Source organism: Myotis nattereri (assembly GCF_964212035.1).
Source record: "Myotis nattereri genome assembly, chromosome: 11".
In the NCBI taxonomy this organism is placed as follows: domain Eukaryota; kingdom Metazoa; phylum Chordata; class Mammalia; order Chiroptera; family Vespertilionidae; genus Myotis; species Myotis nattereri.
In genome coordinates this window covers 7,647,138-7,668,397 of record NC_138086.1, presented here as the reverse complement: position 1 = coordinate 7,668,397, position 21,260 = coordinate 7,647,138, and the positions used below count along the sequence as shown (strand labels likewise).

Below are 21,260 nucleotides of genomic sequence, written 5' to 3'. Positions count from 1 at the left end.
TTTCAAACAGTGCTTTTTCATCTTTCTCAAACATGAGCTTCTACCTTGTGATCTTGAAACCGTTTTTGATGCTTATCTTGTCAGTATACTTGAATTTTTTCTTAACTTTTCACTTACAATTGACATACAATATATAGTTTCAGTTGACATACAATATAGAGTGATTATACTTTTATATGATTTACAGTGTGATCACCCTGTAAGTCCAGTACCAATCTCTTGTCAGTCAACTTTAGAATACTCTAATGAACGGTGTCTGCGCTTGTGTTAACTTCAATCTGCACAGTCCAGGGTGAGTAATTAGCATCTGAAAGACACTAATCAGGAATCGTCACTATTAGTTGGATGCAGAAGTGCTTCCAATATCACTATGTAAATCTTTAATAGAGGAATGTTAATTAGCACAAAGGATTAGAAATAATGTTTCATTCTGGAAATAACAGATATTCAAGATACATGGCTAGAATATTGTACAGGCACTTTCATCCTTGTATAACTGTGGTATGAGACTTTGCTGACTCTACCAGACTGATACCCTTCAGAATGGCCCCTGGTGTCTAGACTGCTGTTTAGTACTAGCTCAAAGGACTTCTGGACATTGAGGCTTGGACAAGCATGGTCAACAATGACAAACGATAACAACAGACCACAGACATGATGGAAGAGGGCTCTGGGATTGCGGTCACCATGATCAGACATCTTGAATCACTGAACCACTAATACTGGATGCCTGGCACCACCACTAGAACCACACTCTTCCCCAGGAGCCACCTGCAGTTACCCAGGGAGCACAGCTTGCTGTGCCCACTTTTTTTGAGTCAATAGCTTCTCAGTGGTGCGCATGATTGGCTAAGCAAATATTTCACATTTCAGTCTCAGCCAACAGACTCACAGGAATTCTCCAACACAGAAGGGAGTTTCCAGTGCAGTGGTACAAATTAAAATAACAAAAGGGTAAATGTCCATTAAAAGCAAGTTGAATTAGAAGTGATGATGATGTGTTCAAGTATAAACATCTAGCAGACAGTTGTGTGGCAGGATAGTAAGAAGCTAGGAAAATTTCTGGGCAGTGGAATAGGGAAACTGAGACAAAAAAATTACACAAGGCCAAACAGTTTGAGCAGCTTGCAGCCAGCTTGTGAACTGCAAGACCTTATCTTCCCCAACCAAGGTCACTTGAAAGCAAATTGTTTATACCTCCCCTCCCTAACCAGAGGATATGTAACTTAAATCACCCTGGTCTGGAAAATAAAGAACAAAGGCCCAATTAATGCCATTTGTGTCAGCTAAACCCAAGGACAGATAATGTCTGGTAACAAATAACAAAACCCCATTGAAGCCAGACAGCTAAGATAACAGTGAAACAGACCAAAGAATAACCCAAAACTCCCCTATATGCTCATTTTGATGCATCAGCATATTAAAACTGCACCTAGTCAGGGCACAAGCCCAGGTTGCAGGCTCAATTCCCAGTGTGGGGCACACAGGAGGCAGCTGATCAATGATCCTCTCATCATTGATGTTTCTATCTATCCCTCTCCCTTCCTCTGTGAAACCAATAAAATTTTTTTAAAAATGCACCTGGTCTGAATTCACCAATATAAAGATACAGAGTAGCAGACTGGATCAAAACAAAACAAAACCTAACCATATGCTGCCTTCAGGAGATATATCTAAGCTGCAAAGACAAAAGTAGATTCAAAGTGAAAAAGTGGAAAATGATTCTCCAAGCAAATAAAACCCAGAAAAAGGCAGGTGTAGTTATACATATATGTGACAAAATACATTTCAAGATAACAAAGGTAATAGAGATAAAGATGGACATTTTATAATGACAAAGGGGACATTACATCATGAAGACATAACACTTCTCAATATATATGCACCCAATCAGGGAGCACCGAAATATGGAAAGCAACTCCTCACAGAACTAATGGTGGGAGAAACAGACCAAAACACAACCATAGTTGGGGACCTTAATACTTCAGTGACAGCTCTAGAAACATCATTCAAACAGAAAATTAAGAAATATTGGCCTTAAAGGACACAAACCAAATAGACAAAATTGACATTTAGAGAGTCTTTCATCCAAAAACATCAGATCAGACATTCTTCTCCAGCACATACAAACATTCAAAATGACTGGGTCAAAGAAGAAATAAAGGGTGAGATCAAAAGATATATAGAGACAAATGAGAATGACAATATGACATATCAGAAATTCTGTGATGCTGCAAAAGCAGTAACGAGGAAAGTTTATATCATTATAGGCCTATCTCAAGAAACAAGAGAAATCCCAAATAAACAACCTAATATTACATCTAAGACTAGAAAGAAAAGAACAAAAGCAATCCAAATTCAGCAGCAGAAAGGAAATAATGAGAGCACTATTGAATGAAATAGAGAACAATGAGACAATACAAAAAATTCAGATATAGGCTTAAAAATGATGATGAAGTAAGTAGAAGCTACACTGACACTCTCCCAGGACCAAACTGGAAATACAACTAAAATACAGAAAAACTAGTAATAAACTGAATATTAGCTGGAGAGAATCCTCATAACCAAACATGGAAAGTGGAGACCAAGTAGAGACTGGTAAGGAAATGTGGAGACAGGAAAAGGCTGGCCAGGCTTTCACAGTCAGCAGCTGAAGGTCTGGAGGGATATCTCAGCTGTGGGGTGTTCCCACTGAGAACTCTGGGGTCTAAACCCCAGTTAGGGCCCCAGCAGAGAGCACCAGAACTGAGAAAGGTGCCCATATAACTTTGGGCTGTGAAAAGCATGGAGAGATGGCTGGAAATGCAGGCACCCTCTTACAGGGCCAACGCACAAAATTTCACATGGCAGCCACTCATTTTGGGCTCTGGCAGAGGGAGGGCAGCAGTGTGAGCCGAAGCCAGGTTTAGGGGGCTCTGGGTTTGGAGCTCGGGCCCGCTCCGCGCACTCCGCACCTCAGAATTTGACTTCAGCACTGCGCCTCCTCTGAGTGTCCGTCCGTATGGGTTTCTCTTTCCTTCTAGTTGTAGGACTTCCACTCAGCCAGCGTTCCTGTGGTTCTGGGTGATGTCCCTTCCGTTTTTTGGTTTCACTTTTGAAGTAGTTGTTCAAAGCAGCAAACTCCGGCGTTAACTTATGCCGCCATCTTGGTTCCTCAATACTTTCAACAATAAATATTTAATTTTTAAAAAATTAATACAACCAAGAGCTGGTTTTTTGAAAAGATTAAAAAATTGACACATTTCTGCCTAGACTTATTTTGGAAAAAAGAAAAAGACCCATATAAACAAAATCAGAAATGAAAGAGCAGAAATTACCACACACATCACAGATTGACAAAGAATCATACTAGACTACTATGAAAGACTATATGCCTTCAAATTAAATCTAGAAGAAATGGATAAATTCCTAGGAGTATATAATCTTCCTAGACTGAATTGGGTAGAATTGGGAAATCTAAATAGACTGATTAGCAGTGAGGAGGTGGAAACAACCATCAAAAACCTCCCGAAATATAGAAGTCCAGGACCAGACGGCTTCCCCATTAAATTCTGCCAAACATTCAGACCATATTTGAAACCTATCCTAATCAATCTCTTCCAAAAAGCTGATGAAAAGGCAATATTTCCTCATTTTTTGAGGTGAATATAACTCTGATACCAAAAGCTGGCAAGGACACCATACACACACAAAAATAACAAAGCTACACCCCAATGTCTCTGATGAATACAGATGCAAAGATCTTAAACTAAATACGAGCAAAGTGAATACACAATGAATTAAAAAAATAATACAACATGATCAAGCTGGGTGGGGAGAGGTAAAAGGGTAATCGGGGGATTAATGGTGATGGGAGACTTGATTCGGGTGGCGAACACTCAGTACCGAATACAGACGGTGTACTATAAAATTGTACACCTGAAACCTACATAATTTTGTTAGCCAATGTCACTCCAATAAATTGAATTTTAAAAAGCTAAACACAAAGGGAGTCTCGATTAGAAAAGGAGGCAAGAAGGGCTTTGAAGGGGAGCCCAAGGAGCTTGGGCTTTAGCCGCTCAAGGGACACAGCCAGGTATTATTATTCCAAAGGTATTAAAATAAAGAGCAGCATCGCCTCCTGCAGTGTTTTTTATTTTCTGTTAATCCTCACCAGAGGATGTTTTCCCATTGATTGTAGAGTGGGAGGGAGGGAAAGAGCGAGCGAGCGAGGGAGACATGCATGTGAGACCCATAGATTGGTTGCCTCCTGCGCCCGCGCCACCAGGCGGGGAATCGAACTTGCAACCCAGCAGGTGCCCTTGACCTGGAATCCAACCCGAAACCCTACGGTGCGCGGGCCCGCGCTCCAACCACTGAGCAACTCGGCCAGCGCGCTGCGGTATTTTCACGGGAGGCGTGGCCGTCCCTCTCCCGGGTCTGAGCGGCCGGAGGAGGTGGCCTGGCCGCCGGCCGGACACGACGGCTGCGACCCTCGGTGGCCGTCCCGCTCCCCGACCTCGGCCGCGGCCCGATGGCAGGTGCCGCTGCGCCCCCGGCGGGGAGGCTCGCGCGGGGCGGGGCCGGAGCGGGGGAGGCCGGGCCTCGCGGGAGGAACGCGCCGCGGTTTGACCCGGGCGGCGCTCCGTAGCGCGGCGGCTCCGGCGGCGGGAGCATGGCGGCTGTGGCGGGCCGGCGTCGGAGTAAGTTTCCGAGAGACCGGCCGGCCCTCGTGCGTGCGGCCGCGGGCCCTCGGCCCTCCTCTGCCCCCTCCCGAGTTGCAGCACAGCCCGGGGGCCGTCCCTGTGCCGTGTGGCCGCGGAGCCGGCCCCGAGGCTGGCGGGCGCTCCGGGGCCGCGGCCCGGCTGGTAGGGGAAGGGGCGAGCGGGACCCGGGCCCAGCCCTGGCTCCGCCCAGCGGCTCCCCGCGGGGTGAGGGCGCGGCGGCGGGAGGTGAGGGGGCAGGCGGTCCCCCCCACCCCCCCACCCCCCACCCCCCGTCCCTCCGCCCCCGTCCAGCGGGGCTCCCAGGCCGGGTCGCCTTCCCCTGAGCAGTGGCGCTGGAGGCCCGGGGCTGCGGCCTCGCCTCGCTGGAGGGGCGGGTGCGGGGGAGCCGCAGTCGCTGCCTGTTGCCGCGGGTTCGGTCCCGGCTCGGGGCGCCGCGCTCCTTCCGGGGAGAGTTGTGTGAGTTCAGGGGCCCGAGCCTGGCTGCCCTCGGCGCCTTTAGCTTTGCCCGCCCCTAGACGGAGCTGAAGTGGTTTCTGAAGTGATGCCGCCAGTGATGGGTGTCCGGGAGCCATTCCCCGAGGGTAGGGTTTGGGGGAGAATTCACTGATTTACAGGAATTTGAATGAATTGAGTGAAGGTTGGAGTAGGGCCCAGAAACCATCCAGAAATTCATGGAATCCCTTAGCTCAGTGGTTCTCAACCTTCTGGCCCTTTAAATACAGTTCCTCATGTGGTGACCCAACCATAAGATTATTTTTGTTGCTACTTCATAACTGTCATGTTGCTACTGTTAGGAATCGTCATGTAAATATCTGAGATGCAGGATGGTCTTAGGGTCGTTCCGCCACCAAAGGGGTCGCCGCCCACAGGTTGAGAACCGCTGCCTTAGCTCTACCACTAGTGGTGAGCTATCAGGTGTCGTGTTTATTTTCTCTGGGTAGTAAGTGGTCCCTAACTAATTGGCAGTGTTGCTAAATATAGTTATTTCTGGATTCGTCTTTGTTTCTTTTTTAAAAAAATATATTTTATTGATTTTTTACAGAGAGGAAGGGAGAGGGATAGAGAGCTAGAAACATCGATGAGAGAGAAACATCGATCAGCTGCCTCCTGCACATCTCCTACTGGGGATGTGCCCGCAACCAAGGTACATGCCCTGGATCGGAAGGAATCAAACCCGGGACCCCTCAGTCCGCAGGCCGACGCTCTATCCACTGAGCCAAACCGGTTAGGGCTAGTCTTTGTTTTTTTTTAACAATGTCTACTTGGTTCCAGACTTTGTGCAAGACCTTGGGCATATAGGAGTGAGGAGAAATGTTGAGAGACTCTGTGATGTCGTGGAGAATGCAGACAAGTGATGGTCATTATCGTCCTATTTTAGAGGATGTATAGGGACCTACACCTGCGTCAGGGTTAGTCTTCCTAGGAAAATGATTTAGGCTGAGACATGAGGAGGACTGCCCTGGGACTAGGAGGAGGGAAGGGAGTGCACCTGGGGAGGGAATAGCATTGGAAAAGTGGGAAGAGCAGTAAGGCTACAGTACAAAGTTCACAGGGATGCACACAATGAGGAGGAAGCTGGTCTTGCAAGGTGTGTCAGGCCATAAAAACTAAACAATGCACTGCCCTGGGGGGCGGGGAGGTCGTTATCACTGCCCTCCCCCCCCCCCCCCCAGATAATTGGGTATGGCCTGGGGACCCCCACACCTGGGGCCCTTCCTGTAAGCCCAGGAAAGGGGGCGGAACCATATCTGCAAGACAAAGACCCCAGAAGGTTATAAAACGTGAAGCCCTCTGCGTGTTTCTTCACTCTGATTTGGAAATTATCCCCGGAGTCCACTAGTGTTAATAAACAGCGTCCCTCCTTTTCTCTAGGAAGCGTGCTTGGTATTTCTTTGGTCTTCTGCAACAACAAGACAGGAGATTTATTCACTTCCAATGCAGAGAGCCTTATAAGGTGTTTTAAGGAGTTGAGACTTTATTACTAAGGGTGATGGGAAGCCATCGGAGGGTTTTACATAGCAGAGTGATGTGACACATTTTGGTTTTAAAAAGGACACATCTTGCCCTAGCTGGTTTGACTCAGCGGATAGAGCGTCAGCCTGCGGACTGAAAGGTCCCGGGTTCGATTCCGGTCAAGGGCATGTACCTTAGTTACCGGCACATCCCCAGTAGGGGGTGTGCAAGAGGCAGCTGATTGATGTTTCTAATTTTCTATCCCGCTCCCTTCCTCTCTGTAAAAAATCAATAAAATGTACTTTTTTTAAAAAAAAAAAAGGACACATCTTGGAGAGAAGGGCGAGAGTGGATACAGGTCAGGTCGGAGATGACAGTGACCGGAAGTGGGGCCGTGACCTTGGACAGTGGGAAGGTGTAAGAGGTGTGCAGGAAGAAGAGTGGTCAGTACATGGGAAGGATTCAGTGTGGGCGGTGAAGGAGAGAGGAAGCTCCCAGTAGCATAAAACAGGCTCTGGCCCATCAGGTTTCCCATGTGCTCCATTTTTATCTGCCTCTCAAGGAATTCTCCGGTGATGGCTGGCCAATTGGAAGGGATTGCAATGCTTTGTTGTTTACTCTCTGATCCAGGCTAATTGTCGTTTGAAGACCATCCGGTTAGGGAAGAGACTTTTGTAAATTAGCCACTTAAAAGCAGTCTTCTGCCATGTTGATTTTAGTCCATAATAGTGGCTGCATATATTCCATTATATGGATGTACTGTACTTTATTTACCTGTTTTCGCGATTTTTACTTCTATTAATGCAGAATCGAGCTAATGCGTTTAAGTCTATCAGGTAGATTAATATTTGTCTACGTAGGGGGAGGTAATATTTGAAGATATGGAAATAGATGAGATTGCTCGTAGAAAATATGTAGTAGGAGAAAAGTCTAGGCTTGGGATTGAATGTCTGAAGGTAGGATTGAGGAGAGATGAGAAGCAGAGATCAATTAAGGAAGAAAATCTGGAGACTGGTCTTTGGAAGCTAAAGGAAGGACAGGTTTCAGAAGGTGAGAGAAGTCAATAGAATCAAAGGTTGTTCAAAGAATGTGGAGCATATGAGTGAAAAGTACCCACTGAATTTGTCAATGTAAGAAACATTAAAACCTGTAGAGAATTTTTGTGAGTTTATTTGAACCAAATTGTCGGCAATTGCTCGGAAGCATATCTCAACGGATTGAGAAGATGCTCCAGAAAATGGCAGTCTTGCATCTTATTTTATACATTACAATCAAAAGAGAAGACATAAGTGGGTTACATGAAATCCGTTGGTGTTAGATTAGGGAAAGAAGAGAAAGCAAAATGGTGAAACCTCTGGGATTGGATAAAAAGTAAAATGATAGCCGAAACTGGTTTGGCTCAGTGGATAGAGCGTCGGCCTGCGGACTGAAAGGTCCCAGGTTCGATTCCGGTCAAGGGCATGTACCTTGGTTGTGGGCACATCCCCTGTAGGGTGTGTGCAGGAAGCAGCTGATCGATGTTTCTAACTCTCTATCTCTCTCCCTTCCTCTCTGTAAAAAATCAATAAAATATATTTTTAAAAGAAAAGTAAAATGATAGACACATAATTCTTTTGCATGGGGGGTACAGGATAGTTAACAGTCAACAATTAACTCAGTAACAATAAGAGGGTTGGCCCTAACTGGTTTGGCTCAGTGGATAGAGCGTCGGTCTGCAAACTGAAGGGTCCCGGGTTCGATTCTGGTCAAGGGCATGTACCTTGGTTGCGGGCACATCCCCAGTGGGGAGTGTGCAGGAGGCAGCTGATCGATGTTTCTCTCTCATCGATGTGTCTAACTCTCTATCCCTCTCCCTTCCTCTCTGTAAAAAATCAATAAAATATATATTTTTTTTAAAAAAAAGAGGGTTGGTGGTCTCCACTCTGTGCTTTGAGGGGTCCGCCAAAAGGAAATTAGTTTGACATTCCAAAGGTATGTTATCATAGATGCAAAAAGACAGTAGACAGGGTTAGTTAAGGTGAAAATTGACCTTTGTCGGGGAAGATTCCAGCCTGGGACTTGACTACCCCACCAAGAACTGCTTTTAGTTAAAAAGTTTTAATTTCAGACCATCCTCTATGGTTACTTTAGGTCTCTGAGTCTGTAAGGCTGCCATGCAGGCCTTCCCTGAGCTTGTGAGGTTTAGTATGTGGCTCCTTTTCCTCCAAAGAGTAGTTTATTGTGGGGTGGGAACCCACAGTTTAGTGATGTGAAAAGTGAAACAATCAAATATTAATTGTCGAAAGTACAGAAGATTGAATTTAGAAGAGGAGATGGGAATGAGTGAGGATTGTTTTGTTTGTTGTTTCTGGGTGTGTTTTTGTTTTGGTGTTTCGGAAAAGAGCTTTGCATATGTTTAAGTTCTGATGAATAAGAGGAGAGTGGGAGTTTGAAGAAAGGAGAGTCTGAAGTTGTGGAAGAGACAGAGGGGAGGGGATACAGAGTATGTCAGAGATTTAGCCTCAGACAGGGAAGGGACGCCCTTCTTGTATTAGGAGATGTAGGTAGAGGTGGGTTTGTGGTGTTGGAAACTTAAGTGAAATCCCTTCTGATTATTCTGTTGAGACAAAGTCATCTGGTGAGAATGCAGTGGGAAGCAGGAGTCAGAGATTGAGGATGGGGAAGAGAGGTTTGGAAAATCACAGAAGGGAGAGAGTTTTGCCCAGGGAACCACGGAAGGATGCTTGTGGTTGAGTGATAACCATTCAGCCTCGTGTGTGATCTTTTTTCCTTTGGCAGTCAGTGTTCAGTCATCTGAGTCCTGACGGTACCACCCACCCTTTGAGGATATATATTTGGTGAATGATTATATAACACAGAAAAATAATGTTAAAAAGTGCAATGCTGTCTATATTTTATCAGTTTCTCATACTTAAATAAAAGATAAAACTAAAATTTACTAATGGAAGATATTTTCTGTAAATGTGTATAGAATCTTAAGAAGTTATTGAATGAAAATATAATTGAGGAAAATCAGTTACAACTTATTTAATTAAATCAATTTAGCTGTAAAAAATCTACTTGTTGAACATCTAGAAGTAAAATCCTATATAATAAAAGCCTAATATGCTAAGTGTCCAGTCGACCCGTTGGCCGTTCAGCTAATCAAAGTGTAATATGCTAATGATATGCTAAGGCCGCTCAGCCGCTCACTATGCTGTGCACTGACCACCAGGGGGCAGACGCTCCGACCAGTAGGTTAGCTTGCTGCTGGGGTTCAGCCAATCAGGACTGATTGAGATGGGCTGGACACGCCCTGGAGCCCTCCCCTGGTCCCTTCCTGGCTTGCCAACCTCCCGTGTCCCTCCCTGGCCCGAAAGTGCACCCATGGGGTCCCTCGGCCTGGCCTGCGCCCTCACAATCAGGGACCCCTCGGGGGATGTTGGAAAGCGGGTTTCGGCCCAATCCCGCAGGCCAGGCCAAGGGACCCCACCGGTGCATGAATTCGTTGGTAATAATACTCCCAGACACCCTGAGGTGCTCACTCAATGACACTCTTCTCCGGTCAGATGGATAATTAAGGGTTCATTCCAGGTTATCTCATATTTCTGTTGGGTCTGTTTTTAGTGTCCTGCTTTTAAGAAGGAAAGTATAAGTAAGTCCTGGTGGGTGTGACTCGGTTGGGTGTTGTCCCATGCACTGAGGGGTTGCTGGTTCGGCTGGATCCCCCCATTGTGGGGCATATGGGAGGCAGCCAACCCATGTTTACTCTGACATAGATGTTTCTCTCTCCCTTTCCCTTCCTCTCTCTCTCTCCAAAATAAACAAAAACACAAAAAGAAAAGAAAGGAAGAAACTATAAATAAGCTGGTCACAAACTAGTTACTTTTTGAGTTTTTGTCTGGTTGAGTTCTCTGTGGATATTCAGTGTGGCCATGAGCCAATGCATCAGTTCTTCTGAAACAGTATACTAGAAAAATTGATGAATTCCCTAGTTAAACCATTTTGTGACCACTGTCAAGTTTTAAGTGCATCTTGTATGGCACTTAAAGTTGAAATAATTGTCTGGCCTGTCAACAAATAATCCTTATGATAACTTTTTGTTCTTTCTTTATTGATTAGCAGGGGTCCTCAAACTTTTAAACAGGGGGCCAGTTCACTGTCCCTCAGACCATTGGAGGGGCAGACTATCGTTTAAAAAAAAACTATGAACAAATTCTATGCACACAGCGGCGGCAAAAACACCCGGCGGGCCGGATAAATGTTTTCGGCGGGCCACATGTGGCCCGCGGGCTGTAGTTTGAGGACCCCTGGATTAAGGTATTACATATGTGTCCTTACCCCCCACTGCCCTTCCACCCCCCATGATAATTTTTTTAAAAGTAAAATTAATTTCTTAATTTACTCTACAGTAAATACAACATTCCAACTTTTCAATTTTGACTAGAAAGGTCAGGAATTGGTTTGCTACAGAGATAATACTTAGATTTGAAAAGTAGGTTTGATAATCATAGTAATGTAGTAGAGGTAAATGTACAAGGAGAATTATGGGTCACCTTTTGGGACTGAATAACTTTAATAAACTTTGCTTCTAGAAAGTTTATTAAACAATGTAAAGATTAAGATTTTATAGCATTTTAGAACTGCCTTGTAAAAATATGTAGAGGGTTTTAGGCAGGTAGTAATGACTGCTGTTATTGGATACTGGAACTTTCCAAATTAGAGGTAATGATGAAGTCCCTCATTCTATTTAAGATCTGAGTAGCTTTTCATTGTGCCAAACCCACCTGCTACAATCTAAGCTAAGCTGAACGTCTTACATTTGCATGTTGTTGAAAAAAAGAGATATTGGATAAGAATTAACTAGGCAAATTTCTCACCACTTCTGGAAAAAGTTTCGTTGATATTCATTTAGTCATACAATCTTAGTATATGATGAGTGGAGAGCACGGCCTTTTGGGTTTGGATAAACTGCTGAATTTTTCAGCCAGAGACAGTTACCATTAAGATACTTGCAAGTCACGTTTTAAACTGGGTTTCAGAATAAACTTTATTTCTCACTTATTCATTATTTTTAATGAAGAAGCTACATGTGAAAGATAAATTATATAAAAGTAACATTGAAATATTTTTTCTTCTTTTTAGATCACTAGACAAAAATTCGACCAGAGAAAATGCTGAAATAGAAGTTACAGATGCATGGGATTTGCTGAATGAAATATAAGCAGTTAATTTTTGTAACGTGGGCGAAAGCCAAAATTGCCAAGTTACATGTGTAAATCACTGCGTTATTGCTTTAGTCATTGCCTCTATTTAGCAATGACAAGACTGGAAGAAGTAAACAGAGAAGTGAACATGCATTCTTCAGTGCGTTATCTTGGCTATTTAGCCAGAATCAATTTACTGGTTGCTATATGTTTAGGTCTTTATGTCAGATGGGAAAAAACAGCAAATAACCTACTTTTGGTCATTTTTATTCTTGGTCTTTTTGTTCTTGGAATTGCCAGCATCCTCTATTACTATTTTTCAATGGAAGTAGCAAGCTTAAGTCTCTCCAATCTGTGGTTTGGATTCTTGCTTGGCCTCCTATGCTTTCTTGATAATTCATTCTTTAAAAATGATGTGAAAGAAGAATCAACCAAATATTTGCTTCTGACTTCTATAATATTAAGGATATTATGTGCTTTGGTGGAGAGAATTTCTGGTTATGTCCATCATCGGCCCACTTTACTAACCACAGTTGAATTTCTGGAACTTGTTGGATTTGCCATTGCCAGCACAATTATGTTGGTGGAAAAGTCTCTCAGTGTCATTTTACTGGTTGTAGCTTTGGCCATGCTGATTATTGACCTCAGAATGAAGTCTTTTCTAGCTATTTTAAACTTAGTTATTTTTGTAGTCTTATTATTTTTCTCCTCATTGGATACTCCCAAAAATCCAGTTGCTTTTGCATGTTTTTTTATTTGCCTGATAACTGATCCTTTCCTTGACATTTATTTTAGTGGACTTTCAGTGACTGAGAGGTGGAAACCCTTTTTGTACCGTGGAAGAATTTGCAGAAGACTTTCAGTTGTTTTCACTGGAATGATTGAACTTACATTTTTTATTCTTTCAGCATTTAAACTTAGAGACACTCATCTCTGGTATTTTGTAATACCAGGTTTTTCCATTTTTGGAATTTTCTGGTTGTTTTGTCATATTATATTTCTTTTAACTCTTTGGGGATTTCATACCAAATTAAATGACTGCCATAAAGTATATTTTACCCACAGAGTAGATAACAACAGCCTTGATAGAATCATGGCATCCAAAGGGATGCGCCATTTTTGCTTAATTTCAGAGCAGTTAGTTTTTTTTAGTCTTCTTGCAACAGCTGTTTTGGGAGCAGTTTCTTGGCAGGTAAGCTTATAGTTTGTTTATTATGTCAGTGCCTGTGATGTGTGATTAAATGTTTTCTTCAAGTGTTGAATTATTAGAATTGAAAGGTCAAGTTCCTGATTTCAAAAGGAGATTCTTTTTTATGGCACTTAATCAATTTTGTTCATGGAATTGAAGTACTAAATGAACATTGATAGGATAATTTAGTTTGATCTCTAGCAAAGAGGCACCAAAATGTTAGGCATGCTCAACATGTGACATGCCTCTCACCTTTGCCTGTTCATTAATGAATGAAGTACTCAAAGATTAAATATTTTTTAGAATATTAACATTTGAAAGGTGTTTAGAGATTGTACCTTAATTCTTTCATTAAAAATTGTGTGTGTGTGTGTGTGTGTGTGTGTACGTACGTATGTATAGTATTGATTTCAGAGAGGAAGGGAGAGGGAGAGAGAGATAGGAACATCAATGATGAAACAGAATCATTGATCGGCTGCCTCCTGCACGCCCCTTATGGGGGATAGAGCCCAAAACCAGGGCATGTACCCTGACCGGGAATCGAACTGTGACCTCCTGGTTCATAGATCGACACTCAACCACTGGGCCACACTGGCCTGACAGTTCTTTTTTATACATGAGGAAACTGAAAGCCAGAGAAGACTTTTATCCAGAGTCACTGGTAGTAGCCAGAACCAGTTTACATAGCTTCTATGTAGTCTACTGGTCTCCTCACTACAGCACATTTCTTTTACATAGCCATTTCTCTAAGATTTTATATAAAAGGTGGTGTAGTGACATATCAGGTACTTAAATACAAATTAAAGGCTCACCTAAGAAAGAAAGAAAAAAGGTTTTACAATACATTTTCTGTCGCCCCAGCCATGGATAGAGTGTTGGCCTGGGAACTGAAGGGCTCCAGGTTCAATTCCAGTCAAGGGCACATGCCAGGGTTACAGTCTCAATCCTCAGTAGGGGGCCTGCAGGAGGCAGCTGATCCATGATTCTCTCTCATCATTGATGTTTCTATCTCACTCTTCCTCTCTCCCTCTCCCTTACTCTCTGAAATCAATAAAAAGATATATATATTTATTTATTTACTTATTTAAAAAATAACCCAATATATTTGCTGTCCACAGAATGTTACCAAAGACATTTAAACTGTCGGAGTTTATATCTACAGTATTAATAAATCCAGTCTTCCATTCATGGGACATTTATTGAATGAGCTGTATGTCATGTACTATACTGTGTGACCTCAAGATGACTAAGAAATGCCTCTGTTCTTAAAGAAGACACAGTCTCTAATAGGATGGGGAGTAGACAGGCATATAAACAAACGATTATTACAGTGACAAATGCTCAGGTTGGGATGTAGGGCATAAAGGAAGGTTATTTCTGCTTTGCACTAGTTAGTTGCTGCAGAATGGTTTCTAGATCTGAATATTTGAAGGGAGACGGGAGATTTATCTGGGTCTGGTGCTTTTCAGTCAGTGTAGGCTAGATAAGGGAGCCTGTGGGATTCGACCAAATGATGTAAGCATGGTGGGCGTTGCCCCTATTATATCTTCCTCACTTTACTTGCCAAATGCTAGGGACTATCAGGATGGTGATGGTGATGGTGGTCGTGGTGGTGGTAGTTATGATGGAGGATAATGTGGGAAACTCTAGCAAAAGTTCTCCTACCTCTTCCTTCCTTCTCAAAGAGTTTACTACCTATGTTTTCTTCTAGGAGTTTAATGGTTTCACATATTACCTTTAAGTCTTTATTTTGAGTTTATTTTTGTACATAGTATAAGAAAATGGTCCAGCTTTTTTTACATGAATCTGTACAGTTTCGCCAACACCATTTATTCAAGAGACTGTCTTTTCCCAACTGTATAATGCTGCCTTTTGTGTTGTGCTAATTTACCTATAAGTGTGAGTTAATTTCTGGGCTTTCTATTTTGTTTCATTGTGCCAGTAGCATACTGTTCTGTAGTCAGCTTGAAATCAGGAGAGTGATACCTCCAATTATGCCCTTTATCAGGGTTGCTTTTGTGGTTCCATATAAATTTTAGGGTTATTTGTTCATTGAATCTGTAGATTGCTGGGTAATAAGGATGTTTGAATGATATTAATTCTTCCATTCCACAAGCATGGTATATTCTACCATTTGGGTTGTCTTCATTTTCTTTCTTCAGCATCTTATAGTTTTCAGAGTCTAGGTCTTTTGCCTCCTTGGTTAAACTTATTCCTAGGCTTTTTTTTATTTTTTTTTATGCAATTGTAAAGGGATTTGTTTTCTTAATTTTTCTTTCTATACATTATGGATGTATAGAAATGCCACTGATATCTGTATATTAATGTTGTATGCAGCAACTTTACTGAATTCATTTACTGAGATAGTTTTTTGGTTGACACTGGGTTTTCTACATAAATCATATCATCTGTGAATAGTGACTGTTTTACCTCTTCCTTTCCACTTTGAGTGTCTTTTATTTTTCTTGTCTGATTGCTGTGGCTAGGAATTTCAGTAGTATGTTGAACAAAAGTGATATGAATAGGCATTCTTATCTTATTCCTGATTTTAGAGGGGAAACTTTGAGCTTTTTACCATTGAGGTTATTCTACCTGTGAGTTTATCATATATGATCTTTATTATGTTGAGATATGTTCCCTCCATTTCCATTTTGTTGAGAGTTTTAATCATAAATAGATGTTGAATTTTGTCAAATGTGTTTTTTTGCATGTTAAAATAATCATGATTTTTGTCCTTTTTTTGTTAATGTATTGTTGTATTACATTGGTTAGTATGCAGATATGATTTGTATGCAGCTATTGAACCATTCTCACATTTCTGGAATAAATCCCATTTGATCATAGTGTATGATCCTTTTAATGTGTTTTTGAATTTGATTTGTTAATGTGTGAGAATGTTTACATCTATGTTCATCAGGGATATTGGCCTGTAATATATTTTGTAGTCTTTGTCTTGTGTTGATATCAGGGTAATGCTGTCTTCATAGAATGAGTTTGGAAGTATTCCTTCCTCTTTAATTTTCTAGAATGTTTCGAGAAGGGTAGGTATTAATTTTCTTTAAATACTTGTTATAATTCTCCCGTGAAGCTATCTGGTCCTGGACTTTGGTTTGTTGGATGTTTTTTGATTACTGATTCAATTTTGTTACTACTAATTGGTCTGCTCCGATTTTGTTTCTTCCTGAGTCAGACTTGGAAAATTGTATGTTTCTTGTAATTTATCTGTTTCTTCTATTTATTGGTGTATAGTTCATAGTAGTCACTTATGATTCTTTGTATTTCTGGTTTTGAGTTGTAATTTCTGATTTTATTTTGTTCCTTTTATTTTGATGAGTCTAGCTAAAGTTTTATAAATTTTATCTTTATTTAAAGCTACAAACTCTTAGTTTCATTGATCTTTTCTATTAATTTTTACTATTTTATTTATTTCCACTCTGATCTTTTTTAAATTTTCTTCCTTCTACTAACTTTGGGTTGTGTTTTTCTTTTTCTAATTACTGTTGGTATAAGGTAAGATTGTTTATTTGAGATATATTTTATTTCTTCGGGTAGACTGGAATTGCTATGAATTTCCCTCTCAGAACTGCTTTTTCTGTGTTCCATAGATTTTGGGTCATTGTGTTTCCATTTTCATTTATCTGAAGATATTTTTTAAAATTTCCTCCTTAACCCATTGATTATTTATGAGCAAGTTGTTTAGCCTTTACGTGTTTGTTATTTTCAGTATTTTTAAGTAATTGGTTTCTAGTTTAATATCATTTGGTCAAAAAAGATGCTTTAAAATAATTATTTTTGATTGCAATTGACTTACAATATGATATTAGTTTTAGGTATATAATTTATGAGGTAATCAACCCAATAAATCTGACACCATATATAGTATTATTGACTATATTTCCTATGCTGTACTTTACATCCCCATGACTGTTCTATATCTACCAATTTCTACTTCTTAATTCCTTCACATTTTTTACCTAGCTCCCTAACCCCCTGCTCCTTCGGACAACCATCATTTTATTCTATGTATCTATGAGTCTGTTTCTATTCTGCTTGTTCATTTATTTTGTTTATATATATACCACATATAAATGAAATCATCTAGCATTTGTTTTTCTCTGTTTGATGTATTTCACTTAGTATAATATTGTTTAGGTCTATCCATGTTGTTGCAGATGGCAGGATTTCATTCTTTTTTATGTGTAAGTTATATTCTATTGTATGTATGCATCACTTCTTTATCCATTCATCTAACGATGGGCACTTAGGTTGCTTCCATATCATAGCTATTGTAAATAATGATGCAGGGAACATATGGGTGCATATGATTTTTTAATTTAGTGTCTTGGGTTTCTTCAAATAAATACCAGAATTGAAATTGCTGGGTCATTCTTTCTCTCTTGTTATAGCCTGTGTTTTGGTCTGGTATAAGCATGCTTTTTGTTTGTTTCAATTTCCATGAAATACCTTTTCCATCTTTTTACTTTCAGTCTGTTTTTCTTCTGATCAGAAGTCTCTTGTAGACAGCATATATAAAGGTCGTGTTTTGTTATTTGTTCAGCTACTATATGTCTTTTGATTGGAGCATTTAATCCTTTTGTTCTTTGCCGTGTACACCTCTTTTGTCTAGATAGCACTGAGTTTCATCTTGAGCATAAACACCTTTAATTTTTGAAAAATTAAATTTATTGGGGTGACGTTGGTTAATCAGAGTATATAGGTTTAAAGTGTACATTTCTGTGATACATGATCTGTATATTGCTTTGTGTTTCCACCACCCAGAGTCAAATCATCTTCCGTCACCACATATTTGACCTCTTCACCCTTTACTTTCCCCTAACCCCCTTTCCTCTGGTAATCACCATACTGTTGTCTTTGTTTATAAGTTTTTGTTCGGTTGGATTTTTTTGTTTGTTGCTTTCAGTTTTTATCCCACATGTAAATGAAGTCATTTGGTTCTTAACTTTTTCTGTCTGACTTATTTCACTTAGCATGATATTCTCAGGGTTCATCAATTTTGTGTCAAATGGCAGTATTTCATCTTTTCTTATGGCTGAGTAGTATTCCACTGTATGTGTGTACCACATCTTCTTTATCCAATCATCTATCAAAGTACACTTCATTGGTTCCATGTCTTGGCCACTGTGAACAATTCTGCAATGAAACATAGGAGTGCATGTATCTTTTTCGAATAAATGTTTTCAGATGTTTTGAAAGAGGACTCACTGGATCATAGTCTTAATTTTTTTAGGAACTGCATACTGTTTTTCATATTAGCGCTACCACTTTACATTCCCATTAGCAACTTTTTACCACAACTCTCCAGTACTTGTTATTACTTGTCTTGTTGATAATAGCCATTCTAATAGGTAAACACCTTCAATTTTAAGAAGAGCTGTGTGCTCCCTCTGGTTCCACAGACCCTGCTGATGTCAGCATAAATGGCCTTGGACCACAGCCTTTCAGACATATTTGTTGTTGTAAAAGTCCTGTTCACAGCAGGCCTCCACATGACCCACGATGGCAGAAAGAGCCCAACACCATTTATTGTGTAGACTGTCCATACCCCATTGAATGTTCTTGCCTCCTTTGTCGTGTATTAATTGACCATATGCGTGTGGGATTATTTCTGGGCTCTCTGTTCTGTTTCATTGATCTATGTGCCTATTTTTATGCCATATCATGCTGTTTTGATGACTATAGCTTTGTATTACAGTTTGATATCAGGTAGCATGATATTTACAACTTTGTTATTCTTTTTCAAGATTGTTGTGACTATTTTGTGTCCTTTATGTTTGCATACACATTTTTGGATTATTTGTTGTAGTTCTGCCTCCACCGAAATCTTGAACCCCTCAAAGTTACTCATGAGGGTTATAATCAACCTCTTTCAGTTCTTATTAATGTTGACATTTGACCTCTTCCCATGAATTTTCTTAATGGCATCTAGAATGGTGAATCCTTTTCAGAAGGTTTTCAATTTACTTTGCCTGAATCCATCTGAGGATTTGCTATCTATAGCAGCTATATCGCCTTAGAATAATAACATTTGAAAGCCAGAATTACTTCTTGATCCATGGGCTGCAGAAATGGATGTTGTGTTAGCAGGCATGAAAGCAGCATTAATCTCATTTTCATCTCCCTCAGAGCTCTTGGGTGACCAGTTGCATGCCAATGAGCAGTGATGTTTTGAAAGGAGTGTTTTTTTAGCTGAGCAATAGGTCTGTCATCCAGGCTTTCTTGTTCTAACTATGGAGCACAGGCAAGGTAGATTTAGCACAATTCTTAAAGGCCTTGGGATTTTGGAGGGGGAGGTGGTGGAAACTGAGCATTGACTTCCACTTAAAATCAGCCCTAACAAGAGGGTCAGCCTGTTCTGTGAAGCCAGGAATTGACTTCTCCCTAGCTATGAAGTCCTGAATGGCATCTTCCAATAAAAGGTTGTTTCTTCTACATTGAAAATCTGCTGATTAGTGAAGCCACCTTCATTAATTATCTTAGCTTGATTTTCTGGATAACTTTCTGCAGCTTCTACATCGGCACTTGTTGCTTCACCTTACACTTCGATGTTATGGAGATGGCTTCTTAAATCCTATGAACCAACCTCTGCTAGCTTCAAACTTTCTGCAGCGTCTTCACCTCTCAGCCTTCATTAAATTGAGGAAATAGGGCCTTGCTCTGGATTGGGCTGGCACAAGAGGCCTCGCTCTTGGCCTGTCACAGCTTTTGACATATCTTCCTCACTAAGCATAATATTTTCTAGCTTTTGATTTAAAGTGAGAGACATGGAACTCTTTTCTTCACTTGAACACTTGCAATTATTAATTGAGCTAATTTTAATATTGTTGTATCTCAGGAAATAGGAGGCCCCAGGAGAGGGAGAGAGATCGGGGAACAATCAGAACACATATGACATTTATTGATTAAGTTCACCCTCTTATATGGGTATAGTTTGTGGCAACCTGAAACAAGTACAACAGTAACATCAAAGATCATTTATCATAGATCACAATAGCAAATATAATAATAATGAAAAAATTTGAAATATTGTGGATTACCTAAATGTGACACAGAAGCATGGAGCGAGCAAATGCTGTTGGAAAAAATGGCACTGAGACTCTCTCCCTCCCAGGAGCATGCCCATGTCTTTCTTCCCTCTCAGGTGTGCCTCTCCCTTACTCTTAAGAGTCCCCACAAGACTTGCAACCAGGACAGCGATGTGCAGTGACAGCTTGTTCCAGGCTAACCCCTTGATCCTGTCTCCAAGACCCCCTTTTCTCTGACTTCCTCGTGAGCCGAAGCGCCCCATGTAGGCTCATTTCTTTCCTATAACATCTATATAGAGCCAAATCAGCCCCGCCCAGACTCTCTTCTGTTGCCTCTTCTAACCTAAGCCCTTCCTTTTCCACACCATCCCAGCTTTAATAAACATCCTCTCAAATTTAAAAGAAAAATGGCACCGATAGACTTACTCAAATGTAATGTTGCCACAAACCTTCAGTTTGTAAAAAAACAACAACTCAGTATCTGTGAAGCACAATAAATTATGTTATGCCTGTATTTACAATACAACCAACAAAAGACTCTTATCTAAAATATGTTGAGAGCAAAACAAACTTGTAAATCAATAATTAAAAGGTGACCCCATGGAAAAGTAGGCAAAGTATTTAGCACTTCACTAAATATGAAACCCAAATGATCAAAGGTATTTTATATAATTAATCAGAGAACTGAATACTTATTCTAGTTCTGTTAAGCATAATGGAAAATTAATAGGAACCTAAAAGCCAATAATAGCTAATCAACTAATTAAGATTTCATCAGGTGATAGGAATGCCATTTGGTCTTCACAAATATATTTTTAGAGCTATGTTAATAGACTTACAATATATTACAAAGTTTACAGAACATTATCAGTCCCCCTTGGATAAAAAAAATATATAAATATAGATTTGTAAACATAAATTGCATGAAGGTTGAAAATATTTTTAAAAGTACCTGGGTATGAATGATGGTACTTGGAGTAATTTTAATGACATGTCTTTTTTACTTATTTGTATTATTTTATTTTATCAGAGAACATTTGTTTGAAAAATTACAGATAGAAGAAGTAATTCGTAGAATAAATGGGCTTAGGAAACAAGTTATAGAGGCCAAGGAAGGGCCCTTGGAGCTTAGAAGTGAGGGCATAGGGAAAGGTGCCAGCATGCTACTGGGAGGGAGAACGCC

The 21,260-nt window shown here is 40.7% G+C and overlaps 1 protein-coding gene across 1 annotated transcript in view; it reads left to right on the top strand.

Moving 5' to 3' along the window:
- Positions 1–4,636: 4,636 nt before the first annotated feature.
- The window catches only part of TMEM168 (transmembrane protein 168), a 30,425-nt gene continuing 13,801 nt past the window's right edge, over positions 4,637–21,260 (top strand). Inside the window, exons 1-2 of the mRNA XM_081102055.1 lie at positions 4,637–4,682; positions 11,784–13,037. Coding sequence (XP_080958181.1) covers positions 11,910–13,037 — 1,128 coding nt within the window. The 5' untranslated portion in view covers positions 4,637–4,682; positions 11,784–11,909. The remainder of the gene's footprint in view (positions 4,683–11,783; positions 13,038–21,260) is intronic.